Source organism: Cheilinus undulatus, linkage group 13 (assembly GCF_018320785.1).
Source record: "Cheilinus undulatus linkage group 13, ASM1832078v1, whole genome shotgun sequence".
Classification (NCBI taxonomy): Eukaryota; Metazoa; Chordata; class Actinopteri; order Labriformes; family Labridae; genus Cheilinus; species Cheilinus undulatus.
In genome coordinates this window covers 8,057,316-8,074,219 of record NC_054877.1, presented here as the reverse complement: position 1 = coordinate 8,074,219, position 16,904 = coordinate 8,057,316, and the positions used below count along the sequence as shown (strand labels likewise).

The following is a 16,904-nucleotide window of genomic DNA, read 5'->3' as shown; positions in this document are numbered from 1 at the left end:
TCATGTGAGGAGGCGTTAACCTCTGCTCTGGTTCTACAGATGAACACTTTTTAAAAAGTGAAGGGCATGAATTCATGATGCAAACCCCCACGCTATGACAGGTGGTTGAAGAGGGATTAAGAAAACATAGCTGGCTGTCTTATTCAACCTCATCAGACCTCATTTTAAATCAGCCAGAAAAGAGATGTGAAATGTTTTTACTGTGGAATAAACTTGTAAAGATATCTGATCAGACACTCACTAAAATGTTTAATTGGGACTATTCATGTCCAGGAAAGCTGATAAAAGTGCCCTTCCAGGTTTGTGCTGCCGGCTGCTTAATGCCTCCGGGGAGGGATCACAGTGTCAACCAATATGAGAAATTTATCAATGAAACCAAAACATCAGCTGACTATTTAGTATATACAGATAGGGAATGTCATTTTAATTAATAGTCCTCAGTTAAAAACAAGAAGTATGCTGCAGACATGTGCACAGAGATTGAGATTGATCTCTACTCGACCTTTTGAGCAGTAGTGTGTATGTATAAAATAATACAAACCTTTTGAATGAAGTGGCCATAGGACTTCTGCCGGAGGCTTATTTTGTTGTCAGCCACTTGTGTTTTGCCGTCAACCTTGGTTGTACCTGCTTGCATTTTTGCTGCAGTTATTTTCATTTGTTGTTTTCATTTCATTTTTATTTTATGTGAATGCAAAGCATTTTGGGTATACATTTGCAAGAGACACAGTTCAGGGCAACTAAACTTATGATGGCAGAGAACTGTTATCTATTGAAAGTAAGCAGCACAAAGCAGCAGTTTCCACTCAGTATGTTGCAGTCTTGTGTCCATCTTGGTGGCTATGCAATGTCAGCCAGTGCAACAAGACAAAAATATTTTCTGGCTTTTAAATCTGCCCGAAAAATTTGAGTTAAAGAGCAACCCCAATCTAAAAAATTCAGGGCCATGGGAGAGAAATGTTTTCTTATTCTTGTCTGATGTAGGATGTTTTCTGTTGGTAAATGGCTTCATGGTTGATGGCAGATTGGTAAACCACTACCCATCTTTACTTCTGAGAGACTCTGCCTCTCTAAAATGCTCCTTTTATACCAGATCTTGTTACCGACCTGTTGCCAATTAACCTTATTAGCTGAAAAAATTAAAAAAAATTAGCTGTCAAACTCTCACAGGACAAAAAAGGAAAAAACTAACATAAAATAAATAACACATCAGCACCCGGTGTGTTCTTACAAAAAAACACTTCCTTTTTATTTTGGCAGAGACCTAAAATGGCCTCTCAAAGTCTACATGCAGAATATTAACATGTCAAACACATTCTAGTCACATTTAGAGAAGTCACGGCTGCAATGGTCGACAACAAGTAGAGACACGTCGCTCAGCTGACCTACGACTTGTAGACCTGGACGTTACAGTGAAACAACTCCTGTTACAGAAAAGAAAAGTCATAAACACAGAGAAGACGAACCTCCCTGAATTCAACACATTTTTCACCCTCAGCACAGTGTTTTAGTGTTTACATCCCCCAAGAGTCCCTGACAGACGTCGCTGGCTTTTCTGGGATTGTTTAGTACTTAAGTCCTGTTTCATGAAGCTTCAGGCCGCGTTTACACAAAGACGACCACTGAAAACAGCATTGTTTTTCTATTTAAAAGAAAGTTAGGCATTCAGACGACTGTCTGAGCCCAACCGACGTGCACACGGATCTGGAAAAAGAACTCAAAAGCTTCAGTGTACGTGCCAGGCTAGTATTTGGCAGTGTAATACAACACAGCATACAAAAATGGTTAATGCACTCTTGTTTGTGCGGACGGACAATGAGGTGGGGTGGCCACTCCAAGGGAGCCTAAACTCCAATGGCAGTAGCTTCAAGCACATACAGACTGGGATTAAACCACACAGTCAGAACAAGCCATTGTTTCTATCCACCTACCGTGCACGTGTGTAAAGACTCCAGATAATTCTACATATTGGCAGTTTACACTTTGATGAAAATGGAGCAATTTTCAAAGGTTTGCACTGCTTAAACCATTTTCAAAACTTTCTCAAGCATCTAAAACATTGTGGTCATTAACAAAGAGACAAAAATTCCAAATCAAGAGGGTAGTGTCCCAGCAGACATCATTATCATGTAAACATGGCCCTGATGCAAAGTTACAATGCTAGTTTAGACTTGTTCTTTCTATATCTCACATCTAGTGCCATGGAAAGTCTTGGGACAAAAAATTGTAATAAAATAAAAGTGGTTGAAGAACTGTGGCTGTCTCCAGGCTCTGGTTTGACGATAGACTCAACCCAAGTAGGGAACAGGACAAGATTTCCACTCTTGTGATTGACCCTAGAACATGATTCTAAACTTTTGCAGCTGTAACTTGTTCTTGGTATTACTTATAGTTAGGGAGGTGCAAGTCATATGGTCGCACCAGAATAGGATTTTACACATCTTGGGCGTTGGTCAGTCTAAGTTTCAGACCTATATCTGCTGCAGGGGCCAATAGAAGTCAAAAGAGCAAAGGTCAAATCAGGGACTCTCTAGGCGGAGGCCTTGCTAACAGAGTAGAGGCTGGCTCAGACTACAGGATTTTTTTGTCCTTTGCGTTACCACCATGTCAGACAATGCAACAAAAATCCTGTCCATTCTTAGCTGACAGACTGGCCATACTGTTGTCACTATCTCTGCAACCATGTGCAGGTTCACAGGCCATTAGAGAGACGGGACAAAGGTTGTCAATCATAGCTACAACAGAAGCGCTCTAGGTGATGTTAGTGGTCTTTTGTTCCAAAAATAAGAAAGTTACAACGAAGAAACTAGTGTGGACTCTTCCAGATGTATCAAGAAGAGGAAATTGTGGACTGGCTCTTTTTCGAATAGAACCTGAAGTATGAATGTGACAACATGTAAAGAAAATAAGCCCAATTAGCCTAGTTAAATGGCTTTACGGTATGTACGCATAAGATCCCTGGATGGAGAAAAAGTGGGGACACGTATAATGGCACTCTGGTAAATGATGACCAAAAGATAAGGAGCAAAGGCTCTCCTCTTGATCTGAATTCGTCGTTGACGTCAGGTCAGGGTATCAAACTTGATGACGATGCAGGAATACTTCTGACAAGCTAGTCTTGTTAAATCATGGTTGTGGGGCATAGTGTGCCATTCCAGGCGCTCATATTCATGTTTGACGATGAGCTGCAATGATGGAGTAGGGCCAACATCTGGTTAAATTCATGTAGTCTGAGCCAGCCTTAGGAAACCACATTCAACATATACAGCTCAAACTCTGCAGTGGTTGCATGTCCTTTTAGATCAATGCAATTCAACTCAAGCAAGGTAAAGATATCATTCAAATCTTTGTCAAAGAACAACTGGAGTTGATGAGGTTCTTGAAGACAAATCACCTCTCCTTCAAAAGGCTTCTTCAGTTTAGAGGCCAAGAAGCATGGGAAAACCTCTTCAAGAACCTCAATAAGGTCCAGTTGGCCTCTCCATGAAGATGAGGATAACCATGACCTGGATGAATTAGAACCTACACAGATTTAACTTTCCTCCTGTAAAGTAGCTCAAACCAAAACCTGTCTTAGAGCTCATGGAAAAGGTATGAAAAAACAGTTTATAGATCCTCTAACAATATACAGTATATGGTACAAGATGGGAAGAGAACATCCAGTCTTAGTGTGAGGTCATTTTGACCAACATAATTCTAATAAATTCCAGTTCAAACTCCTGATGTAATTCTAAAACCACAGTCTCATATCAAAGTCCTGGAGGTAAGTGGTTAATGGTTTGGTTTTCTCTTGGTTTGAAAGAGGGATGTCGTGAGTCAAACATCACCAAAGCAGAACTCAAAGGCCGCACATAGCTATCCAAAAATAGTCACTGCAGGTCCAAATCCAGTAAATTCCTGGTATTTTAAAATCAGATTTTGGTCCGAACCTTCAAAATGATTTTGCTGGTGTGACTGCACTTTTATTCCATTTGTCACCTCAAAAAATTCACTTAACTGTTCATTTGATATAAGAGTCCTTTACATTCAAGTTCTCTTGAGAGCGTTTTCCCATTGGGCCGGTTTTGTACTGTACCCGAGCATGGTTTCAACACCACTGACATTGCCTAGTACAGTGGATAGTGATCTGGGCAGAATTGATTTGCAAGTCCGCAAATAAAGAAAAGGAAGGGGGGGAACTGTCTTTCCCCTGTACCCGAGCATGCTTGGTTTACATCTCCTACCAGCCGTGTTCGAGCAGTACACGTGAGCCTGGGATCGCCTCTTCAAGTGGATTCTGCTACACTTGTGTTCATACTGATTATATGAACAGGACTTTAGGGTCAAGTTCAGCTTGACTGTTAATTTAAACCCACTTTAAGTGTTTTTTGTAGAATACATTTTAGTCTTACTAGCTTTAAACAGTTTTAAATGGCAGTAGAGTTGATGCATAGTCAATTGCTTTACTTGAAAAACACCAATCAGTTGACATCACATTGGAGAAACATGACTTTTCTTTCATTATGGCTGTTTAAACTGGCAAAAAAAGACGTGAAAGGATAAGATTTAGGTTTAATACTGCTGGAATACCAATGCAAGAAGTTAGGATTATTTGAATTAAGTAAAGTTGTGATCTGATATAGCTGTTACCTGACTTTCTGACTGACATCTCAGGAACTGGTTTGCTGTTTAACATACATTCAAAAGAATCGTTTGAAACCTGATCACAAGACAAAGATTTGCTGAATCGAAGCGGAGGTGGGGAAGTTTTACACACGAGAAGAACGACCACTCCAGGGACAGTTTCTGACAAGTTGCCGGACCGAAATAAAAATCCCCAAAAGGACTAAGTTTAAGCAAACATAAAATTCAAACAGGCTGTTGCAATGAACTCAGGGACACAAGAAAATGCAGTGTTTTCATTGGATGTAAAATTGCTGTTGAGACTTTGTTTTCCATGATGTGAGTTTTTACTACAGTACTGGTGTCTTCACTGATGAACACTAAGACTTTATTACAATAATACGTTACTGTGCAACACTAATGTGAAGGGTCCTCTAAGTTATTGTGTTATAGCGGAGGAAGTGTGGTCTCTAAGGCCGGGCATACACTGCACAGTTTGATGAACATGGAGTTTGTAAGTCTGCATGGTATGAGGGAATTATGTCCGACACACAAACAGTATCGTAGCTACACTGGCGTACATCTTATGTTAACTACATAGCTAGCTAAGCTATGTTAGCTTAAGCCAAAGCTAATGAAGCTAAGGCGAGCCACTGTGGAACTACTTCTAAACTGGGTCTATACATAGGTGAATCCCGGATTAGACCTCTGACCTTGTTTCTGTTTTATTGTAATGTGTAATGTTGCTGGATCTGTAATGTTTGGAATGTGGTTATTTCATGAATCCAAATGCCAGACTTATTTTTAGAATAAAGTTGAATTAAAAAAAAACCAAACCTCTAAAACGTTGTACCAGCTAATTACATTCCTTCTGTTCTGACAGATGCAGTGTCTCACAGAAGTGGTCTGCAAGGGGGCAGTCTGAGATCTGCCTTCTACAGCCAGACTCCTCTGAGCTGCTACTGTCCTAAGCTTCTTTTGCCCTCCAAGCCTCTGTGAGGTCATGTGACAGAAAGCTATAAACTGTCTCATATATGTTCAATATCCTTTAAAACAGTGGTTCTCAACTGGCCTGACCATCAGACCCATCACCACCTCTGTAACATAAAACTGCGACCCCAATTTCTTGGATTTTTAATTGCTACAATTCATTGGGTCAGGCCATGGTGTCAAGTGCTGCTGTTTCATTGACATCAGCTGATTCCTCATCAACTGACTGCCAGCTGAGTCATGCTAAGCTTCTTAAATGCACTCATCCCACAACATATATGTGGTTTGCACAACTGATATTCCGGGGGACTCGGTTCATTTTGGAATGTAAATTGCTACACTGTTGCACTTTCCTTTGGTTTGGTTTGCATTCACACTGCTCATAGTCAAATGGACAAAACTGTCTGAACACCTACAACCTTTGCTCGTTAGGGGAGCTGTCGTCACAAACAAATGGCAACGAAGAAGAAAAGCAGGCGTGGAAGAAGACGAAACCGGAACTCCATCTCCTTCCGCCAGTCCTTTTTTCTGCATAAACAAAAAAACACCAAATTTACAGTCTTGGGGTTTTTGCTTTTGCATTGGGGGTATTACAAGCAGCTAGGGAGGCGGAGAGCTGTCCAACATGTCACTCTTTACACGAGGTGAGTAAATCAGCACCGAAGAAAACGGTGAGCAAACATGTGAGCAAGAGACTACAACATGTTACTGTTTGTTTGGTCTGCATCAGAGTTCGTGTGAGCTTTCACACCACTCCAAATGAACTGGATTATCTGGGAAAATGGACCAGAGTTTGTTTAAAGCGGACTAAACAGCTCTGGTGTGCTGCTTTGACATTGCTTCTCTTTGCTGATCCTTCTACAAGTTGCTTTTGCAACCCTCCTCCACCCCAGCTCCTCCTTTATTCTGCATTTGACTTAATCAGTGTCTTGCTGCTTCTCTCCCTGCCTTAGGCTTTCCTCATATGAACTAGAATGTGTGCATGTTCCTCCTGAAAGCTCATAGAAGGGCTGGAAAGTTTAAATATTAATAACTGCAAACTACATGTGTTTCTCTACTATCAGGTACTGACTAAAATAAAAAAAAAAGTTGCAGTTTTGACTCTAATTAAGGCAAAACATATGGTCGGATAATGAGAATGGACAGTATTTTGGAAGGACATCCATGTAAACACACTATTCTTCTATGTTTTGCCATGATAACATAGATTTTGGTTGTTTTTTTAAGATCTCCAGATATAAATTATCATGGGAAAACCAGCTTTCTCCAAATATTTCTATGCAAGGTTACATAATAAATAAGTCAAAACCTCAGAAACAAGCCTCAGATTCTGCACAGCCTAGATTCTATGCTCCCAATATTTTCCAGGCACCAATTAGCAACACACATTTGGGTCCCGATCCCCCCAGTTGAGAACCACTGCTCGGAAATATTCCCCGCCATCTGGAGGACTGCTGATACAACCTGCTTACCTTTCTATTGTGTATGTCTTTGGTGATAGGAGGGGAAGACACAACAGGGATGTCGCCTTGCACCATGTTGAGTCCAAGGGCCATCAGTTCGTTAGCAAAGGCGCAATCAGGAAAAAAAGTCCTGCAGTTGGAGAAGGCTCTCCTCTGACCGTACTGGTATGAAAATTTCAAACATTACAGAAATCATCCCACCAGTCACGATCAGCTGCCATCCCCCCCTCTGACACGCAAATGAGCTGAAATTCCACGTCAAAACCAGCCAAAGTCTGGTCTGAAATGGACTGAATTCACTCAGTCTATGCCCGGCCTAAGGGGTACCTGATCTGTATGTCAGGTTTGTGTGAAATATTTAAGATTTCAAACAGGGATTCTTCTGTGTGCTTGGAATGCCTGGCTGAGGGGAACCTGCAAAAAGAAATGCACTCAGAAATAAAAAGACAAAATTTTTCTCACATTCAAAGACAAGCCTTGAGTACAGCCATCTGAGCAAATAAGACTTTCTGGATTCACATAAAAAATGTTGTTTCACGTCCTCTGAATTCAGATTTCCTCTTGAAGATGCAAAAAACATTCCTGCCTTTCAGTGCTAAAAAGCAAAAGTGATTCAGAAAAAGATATTTCTGCATTTCCCTTCATCAGTGAGTCCTTTTTTCTTATGTCCACATTCCTTTCTTTAACACGTTCCCTCTCACTGTCCGCCGGTCATCAGTCCGCCTTTTTTTGGGTTTCCGTCTCTTCCGTTGGATCTCCGAGACGGAGGAGGCTTTTCTTTAAGAAGTTAAAACTACACCACAGGACACAGATTTCACAAGTCATGCGAATATACAGGGACTAGAACTTAGAAAGCAACATTTAAAACAAAAGTGAACGTAAATCTTTCAGTAAAAACTACTTTAAAGAAATTAAACTGTCATAATAATAAATTATTAGCTGGTTTGAACACAGTGAAGTCTTTACATGGACGTTCATATCAAAGAGTAACTGTAAACAGATCTATATCACTGTCTGCCCTCAATCACCAACCAACAAACTGCATTTGGTGATCAGCTGCACACTATTAGAAAAGAAAGGGGCGTAGAAATAATCCGTTTTAATAAATAGCACATTCCAGAAGGGCAGATGCAACTCTCCACAAGCTCACCAAAGGTACCGTTTTTATAAAGCATTCAACTAAACCAGTCCAAAGTAAATAAGACAGCAGACGCAGAAATGATGCGAGGATTTCTAAAAAGTCGTCTCCTTCTTCTTCTTCTTCTTCTTGGTCTTGTGGCAAAAAAAAAAAGAAATAAAATTTGTGCCAAAACTTGTGCCAAATAATGCGCAGCATCTCTGCCCAAAAAGCAAAACAGGAGGGAAAATAAGGCCCCTGAAATAAATACTCATTCTTCTTTTTTATGGTTTTTCCCAGGAGAAAAAGGAATGAACACCACACATCGACCGTTAGAAAATGGTATTCCCACGCTGTAAGAAAAAACTTATCAAAAAAGAACCAACACAAACACGGCTATACCACCCTGGAGTTTGTGTCTGAGGAAAAGTGTCCCAGGTTCTGTTTTTGCCGGCGCCCCCGGTTGTTCTTCGGACATTTCCTGAAGAGAAAGAAAGAGAGAGAGATTTATGTAACCCCTGGACACCAAGAGTCGTCAAAACCATCACCACGTAATCATCGAAATAATGACGTGAAAAAATCTGCAGTTTTACTTCAAGAACATGGGAGTTGCTACCCTACTGCTGCTTTGATTTGTTAGATTATCTACACAGATATTTTCAAGATTGTTCACAGTCACATGATCCATGTGATGCACAAACATCAGCTGGGGTTCAGGAAGTGAAGAGCACCAGTAAAGAATGAATGGGAACAGAGGATAGATAGTAAACAGACCTGAACGCTGCACTTACAGTGCCAATAAAAAGTATTCACCCCCTAGGAGGTTTTATCCTTTTATTGATTTTACAAATCAATCAAAGTTAAAAGCTTTTTTTAAAAAATAAATTTCTACACATTAATGTCAATGGAATAAACATATGTAGGGTAAAAACAAGAGATTGCATCCCCTTTAAAGGGATATTTCAGTATTTTTGAGGATGGGTGGTATGAGGTACCTAGCAGTAGTAGCATTAGCCTCCAGTGATTTCAGTGAGCATTGCTCCTTTAAGAAAGACTCGCTGATTGTACCGGCTAGGAAGCTAGGCTATACAGTGAAACAGATGAGTACAGTCTCTCCACAGAATTTAGCAAGTTTTTGGTAAAAATGGGCCACAAAACAATGTTGACTTAAACGTGAGCACTATCGAAAATGTTTTAAACATTTTATTTTATACCCAGGAAATCTCTGTGTTTCTATCACTATTCTGCAATGCAAGAGCATGCAAGGAGTAAACAAAGGCCGCAAAAACTCACTAAATTCATACTGTGATACCTGCCATTGAAACACGTAGCCCCCGTCTCAGGACTGACCTAACTCGACAGAGGTCTGGCAAGTTGGTACTAGCAGTCTCACATTTAGTGAAATGGGGGTCACCTGAGAGCAGTGAATGTGTCTCAGGTGATTGTAGTATAAATACACCTGTGTCTGGGGGTGCACCGATGGTCAAGTGACTCCATGTACGCGGACGGCTAGGGTTCAAATCCAGCCTGCGGCCCTTTGCTGCACTTCTCTGCCCCACTCTCATTCCTGTTTCTGAGTCTATCCACTGTCCTGCTCTATCCAATATAGACACGAAAAGGCCTAAAAATAAATCTTAAAAAAAGAAAAAAAAAAAAAAGACACCAGTGTCTGGGAGGTCCAGTCACTGGTAAATCAGTATTCCTGGCTACCATTACACCATGAAAACATAGGAAAACACCAAGCAACTTGGAGAAAAGGTTATTGAACAGCATAAGCCAGGGGATGGATACAAAAACACTTCCAAGGCTCACACACACCACAAGAAAGATCAGGGTTTACGGTGACAAACTACACTGGACCAAACCAGACCATTGGTTGATGATCACATAGAGCAGTTTTACTCAACCCTGCTCAACCAAAGAGCCAAATTGTTGAAAAATACCTTTGCAAGAGCCAAAATCTAAGTAATGAAAAGTGGCCAAAAGGGTTTAAGTGGCAATTAAAACAAGTTAAAGGTGGCAAAAATGGCCAAAATGGAGATAAGGAGCAAAATAAGCATAAAATGAAAAAACTGGAAGAAAACATGACAAAAATGGGTGAGAAGTGACAAAAAAGAGTTATAAGTGATATGAAATGTTCCAAATGTGGCAAAAAATAAGTGAAAAGTGACTCAAATGGGCAAAAAGCAGTCAAGAGTGGAAAAAATGGGCAAAAAATAGGAAACAAGTGGTATTTAGTAGCAAAAGGTAGCTGAAATGGGTGAAAAGTGGTGAAAAAGGTCAAAAATGGGATATAGTGGCAAAAAGAAGTGGCAAGAACAAGCAGAAAAAGTTGAAGCAAGTGGTATTTAATGGCAACAGGTAGCTTAAATGGGTGAAAAATGGCAACAAAAATGGTAAAAAGGGGCAAAAATGGGATAAAAGTAACAAAAATTGGGTAAAAAGTTGCAAATAAACTGACAAAACGGGTAAAAAAAGTAGGAAAAAGGTAGTACGTAATTGCAAAAGGTTGCTTAAATGGGTGAAAAGTGGCAAAAAATTGTGAAAAAAGGGCAACTAAGTTTCCTTTTGTCAGGGTTTCTGGGGAAATAATATTTAAAATTAAGACATAAAAATAGCCACAAAAAGTCACAAAAGAGCCATCATTACCATTGTTTGATCACACTGATAGGGAGATAGCCCTGCTGGTTTAACTTCTGCCTACTTTGGAAGTGTTTAAGACTGTGCAACACCTTAAATGTCTGTAGATCATAACCTCCATTCTGTCAAAGAGCTTACATTACGACCCAGTGCAGATTCTTCACCATATTCTGAAAAAATTAATGCCAGATCTTTTTTATGTTACTTATTTGTTAACAGGTGCTTCTCTACCTTGTGATGCACATCACCACAGCCACAATGATGGCAATCTGCACAGCGCCGATGATGGCAGCGATGAGGATGTAGTGAAGCTTTTTCCCACTGGGGACCACATAGAGGATGTTGAGATGAGGCTCATCACACCGTAGACCTTTGTAGCCTCGATCACACCTGCAAAACACACGTGAACATGCACTCAAACACAGAACAGGAGTGTCGGCTCATTGATGAATCTAACCAGGCTGGCACGTTAAACCCACTGAGCTAAACTAGTCACAAACCTGCAGACGGCCTTGTTGTATTTGATCTCACATTTCCCATGAACACAGAAGCCGTAGTCCTCGGTGCAGGGCACCCCGTTATAGAAACCCTCGCCATGATCCAGACCTGTGGTTTCTAAAGATTGAGATTAACAGACACACCAGTTAGACTGTTTCACATATCCGTGGCATGAGATATAGTTCACATGAATCTGGTGATGAATGCTTTATCTGTCACGTTCATTAAGAGCCAATCAAAGCAACAAAACAGCAGGCTACGTCACTACCTTGGAGTGAGAAAAACAGAATGTAATGATTTGCAAATCTCATAAACCCATATTTTATTCACAATAGAGCAAAAACAACAAAAACACAAGTTTTGTGCTCCGTTACGTCCTTAGAAAATAGTCATTTGTAGTTGACGGAAACCAGACTTCAGATAAGTTTGTAGTAATGAATCTTTAAAGGTGCTCTTATTCTGGTCTTTTATCAACAATGCAAACACCGTTTCTACTGTAGGAACCTCAAACAACCCCGATCAAAAACCAGAACTATTCCTTTAAAATCCCACAGAGAAGACGCTGCAGGATTTCCACTGGTCGTTTACAGCTAAGCGATCATTTCTGTGTCACATAATAATCACGGCTAAACGCAGGCTTTCCAGTTAATTATGGTCATTTCATGTTTTTCTCTGTGAGAGAGGAAATGTTGGAAAGCTTCCCGGGATGTTTCAATGACACTTTAGTAGAATCTGTAATTACGACATCACTAATTCAACTGAAGGTGTCATGTCAGGGTGGGTTTCTCTCTAAGTTAAACTAAGGTAACGCTCCTTTCACTAAAATCAGCTGAAATAATCCTCATTTAAGTGAAGAATACATCTAAAGATCCTGTAGGAGGGAAAGACTGTCTGCTATTTTTATAAAAGCAAAGATCCTGATGTTTAGTATTCTTGTATTCTCCATTTATATTCCTGATCTCTCAAATATGGTGTTGGCTCATAAATATTAAACTCTATCATGCTGAGATAAAAACCCTTCTTCATCTGCACTGCATATCCTTCATTTTAATGAGCAGCACAGACTGCTCTGTAGGCTGTTTTTTTTCTTAATTACTGCGGTGAATTACAGCGACGAGACGGCGGCTCTAAGTGAGTAAAACATCCCTTCATGTGCACGGCATTACATTTTTATCTGCTCCTACAGCTGAGCAGCAGACACAGATGAACATTTAAGATACTTCTAGACATTAGCGAAGTCAAGATTTAACTCTGTAACATATATTTAATTCATTTTTCATACATTTGGAAAACAATTTGAGCTCAAAACTTGAGAAAGAATAAACAAAGACTTGCCATGGTGAGTAAATTTAAACAGAACAAAAGAACTCAGAACTAAAAAAAAAAAAAAAATCTATTTAAAGGAAAACACCGAAAAATTCACAGTCTCCAAAAAACAAAAGAAACAAAAGGTTAAGTCTCTCGATTTCCCTCTTGTTTTTCTTTTTCAATGGCCTGTGCTATCATGACTTAAAGGTAGATACTGCCACCTGCTGTACAGGAGGATGTGGCAAAAACTATTAGACTTCAAGTTAGCGCTGTATTTTAGGTTTCCTAGTAAATTCAATATAATAAGTGTAACTATCTTGTAATTTTTTTTGGAATAATATTTAACCACCCTGTAATTGGTTGGCAGTTTACCAAGTAATATTAAGGAAGTATTTACCTAGTGATAATGTAATAATGATCAAGTATATCCTTGTAAAATTGCGGCAACTCTCTGGTAATTAGGTGGTATTTTACCCTAACACTAACCCTAACCCTCATAATATTATGGCAGGTCCCTGTATTTTACCAAAGATTTTTTTTTTTTTTTTTTTTTTTTTTAAATGAGATGAGGATTTTATTATAAATTTCTTGTATACAGTCATGGGCAAAAGTATTGGCACCCCTGGAATTTTTCCAGAAAATACACCATTCCTCCCAGAAACTGTTGAAATTACAAATGTTTTTGGTATTCACATGTTTGGTTCAGTTATGTGCATTGGAACAACACAAACAAACAAGAAAAAAGCCAAAACGGACACAATTTTACACAAAACTCAAAAATGGGCCGGACAAAATTACCGGCACCCTTTTAAAACTGTGGGTAAATCATTTTATTTCAAGCATGTGATGCTCATTTAAACTCACCTGTGGCAGTAACAGGTGCTGGCAATCTAGAAATCACACCTGAAGCCAGTTAGAATGAATAAAAGTTGACTCAACCTTTGTGTTGTGTGCCTGTGTGTGTCACACCAAGCATGGAGAAGAGAAAGAAGAGCCCAGAATTGTCTGAGGACTTAAGAAGCAAAATTGTGGATAAATATGAACAATTTCAAGGTTACAAGACCATCTCCAGAGATCTGGAAATCCCTTTGTCCACTGTGTGTAATATAATCAAGAAGTTTATAACCCATGGCACTGTGGCTAATCTCCCTGGACGTGGATGGAAGAGAAAAACTGACAAAAGAATGCAACGCAGGATAGTTGGAACGGTGGATAAACATCCTCAGTCAACTTCCACACAAATTCATGCTGTCCTGCAGACTCAGGGTGCAAAAGTGTCAGCTTGGACCATACATGGTCATCTGAATGAGATGAAGCGCTATGGCAGGAGACCCAGGAGAACCCCACTGCTGACAAAGAGACATAAAAAAACCAGACTGGAGTTTGCAAAAATGTACCTGAGTAGGCCTTAATCCTTCTGGGAGAACATTTTGTGGACAGATGAGACTAAGGTAGAGCTTTTTGGAAAAGAATGTCATTTTACTTTTTACAGAAAACAGAATGAGGCCTACAAAGAAAAGAACACAGTACCTACAGTCAAACATGGTGGAGGTTCAAAGATGTTTTGGGGTTATTTTGTGGCCTCTGGCACTGGGTGCCTTGACTGTGTGCAAAAATCATGAAATTTGGAGACTATCAAAACATTTTGGACCGCAATGGAGAGACACCTATGGAGAGATCTCAAAACTGCTGTTGCAAGAAGCACCCTTCAAATCTGAGAGACCTGGAGCAGTTTGCAAAAGAAGAGTGGTCCAAAATTCCAGTTGAGAGGTGTAAGAAGATTACTGATGGTTATAGGAAGAGATTGGTTTCAGTTATTATTTCCCAAGGGTGTACAACCAAATATTAAGTTGAGGGTCCCAACAAATTTGTCCAGCCCATTTTTTGAGTTTTGTGTAAAATTATGTCAATTTTGTGTTGTTCCAATGCACATAAAGGAAATAAACATGTATACCAGAAACATTTGTAATTGCAACAATTTCTTGGAGAAATGGTGTATTTTCTGGAAAAATCCCAGGGGTGCCAATACTTTCACCCATGACTGTAATTTCCAGGTATTTTACCATATTTACCATAACCATATTTTCAAGTTATTAGTTGGGAAAATGCCAGCTTATTTCAATGTGATTACCTCCTTATTGTTGAGGAACTTGATAATTACCGCTTATTACTATAATGTTATTCATCCTGTGCGAATCAGCATGTCTGTAATTTAAGGTGGTAATTATGGGTTTTTTAAGTCCATGCAGCTTTTTCTACTTCTTTATCGGATCTAAATAAATATTCGAGGCTGTACAGGTGATTGTTTTTTTCAGTGCTTTCCTTGCAGTTCACTTCTTCTTATGTTGACAGATGACTTTTTCTGCTTGATGTATTAACTTAAACTACTTTCCACTCACACGTGTGTTCTCGACAGCTTCTTCCCCTTCTGTTTACCTGTGCAGTATTATTTAGTTGTGCATTTTATGCTTAATAAAATTCACAGTTTGAAATGTGTCGCTCAACATTCAGTGGTTAGGCTATAACAGCTGATCTTTATGAGGGGGGCTGTTGTTGGTGCGTAATGATCCCAGATTACTAATCAGCTGCTAATCAGAAAAATTTTATCAGACCATATTTAACCACTCACTTCTCTCATACATCAGTGAGGGGGATGTTAACGTTTTCCTTTCTCTTCCCTTGTCTGCAGATATATACACAGGAGGAGATATGACCTCGATGCATACATGGTGAATGCACTTGAGCTTGTATAGCTCCTTTCTAGTCATTTGACTACTCAAAGCCGAAGGTCACACTTACCCATTCTCACCTGCTCACTCCATTCACTCCATATAATCCCATTCATATGCATCCAAACCCATTTACAACAAATTAGGGCTGAGTGTCTTGCCCAAGGACACATCGACATGTCGCTGCAGGAGCTGGGGAACGAACCCACATCATTGTGATCGCAGGGCAATCAACTCTTCCTGCTGAGCCACAGTTGCCCAAGAGGATCTGGCTGCAGACCCTCTATAGTGGGGCATTCTCCTGGAGACCTCTACAATGGGGTGGCCTCAACTGTGGGATGGAAAGTGATGTGAAATATCCAAACCAGAATGAGAATAATTAACTGACCTGCTTATTTTCTGCTTGCAGTCAGAGGTTATGATAAGTGGTTATTTTTAACAACAGCAGAATTTTATGAGGAAAAATCTCAAATTTACTGAGGAGGATAAATCTAAATTCAAACCCAAAGATGGTAAGGGTTAGGGGAAAACGGTCCAAGAATGCATACATCCGTAAACGACCACCGTTTCATCTCCATGTGGACGGCTATCCGCATCTTTCTTGAAACGATTACGCCACACATAGCGTATCTCCCTTAAGGCGTCTGTGCGCGTCCGACCAAAACATTACTGGCGGACTACAGGGTTGTGTTTGTGCTGCAGAAGCTACTGAGCTTGTTATGGCTTTTACAGAAAAATCTACTGCTCCTTTACCACCACAGCGAAATGCATAAACCATATGTTCTTAAATCCAACGCTGAAAACAGCCAGAAAGACAACTAGAAGAAAGTTTGTGTTAGTTTTCTGTGATCTTCTTCTCCTTTGGTGCATTTCTGTAGCAGCGTTACAGCACCACGTACAGGCTTGGCATATGCACTACAGCGTTTTCAGTCATTTCAGTGGTTCCTGACTCCGTCTTTACGGAAAACGTTTTCAAAACGAAACGGCAATATATCGCTTTTGTCTCCGTGTAGACGGAGCCTCAATTTTACACACCACAAACTAAAGTTAACCCCAAAGACAGTAAGCCACCAAACCCTTAGGTAAGGGTAAGGAGGATGAAGTCAAATTTAACACACCAAAAATAATTGTTAACCCAAAGACGGTTAGGATTAGGCACCCACCCTAAAGGTTAGGGTTAGGGGAAGAGGGTAAATTTAAATTTAACACAACACAAATTAAGGAAGATCCAAAGACAGTTAGGGTTAGGCGCCTGAACCCTAAAGGTTAGGATGAGGGTAAATGGGCTGAATTCAAACTTTACACACCACAAACTAAGGTTAACCCAAAGATGGTTAGGATTAGGCACCCACCCTAAAAGTAAGGATTAGGGGATAAGGGTACATTCAATTGAACACACCGCAAATTAAGGAAAAGCCAAAGAGAGTCAGGATCAGGCACCAGAACCCTAAATGTTAAGGTTAGGGTGTGGGGGTTTGAATTAAAATAAACACACCACAAAGTAAGGAAAACCAAAGGTGGTTAGGGTATGGCAGCCAAAACTTAAAGGTTAGGGTT

General features: G+C 40.0%; 1 protein-coding gene across 1 annotated transcript in view; it reads right to left on the bottom strand.

The window, feature by feature from the left end:
• Nucleotides 1-1,345: 1,345 nt before the first annotated feature.
• The window catches only part of tmeff1a (transmembrane protein with EGF-like and two follistatin-like domains 1a), a 125,647-nt gene continuing 110,088 nt past the window's right edge, over nucleotides 1,346-16,904 (bottom strand). The window contains exons 8-10 of the mRNA XM_041802457.1: nucleotides 11,313-11,427; nucleotides 11,044-11,202; nucleotides 1,346-8,653 (exon numbers count right to left, since the gene is read on the bottom strand). Coding sequence (XP_041658391.1) covers nucleotides 8,569-8,653; nucleotides 11,044-11,202; nucleotides 11,313-11,427 — 359 coding nt within the window. The 3' untranslated portion in view covers nucleotides 1,346-8,568. The remainder of the gene's footprint in view (nucleotides 8,654-11,043; nucleotides 11,203-11,312; nucleotides 11,428-16,904) is intronic.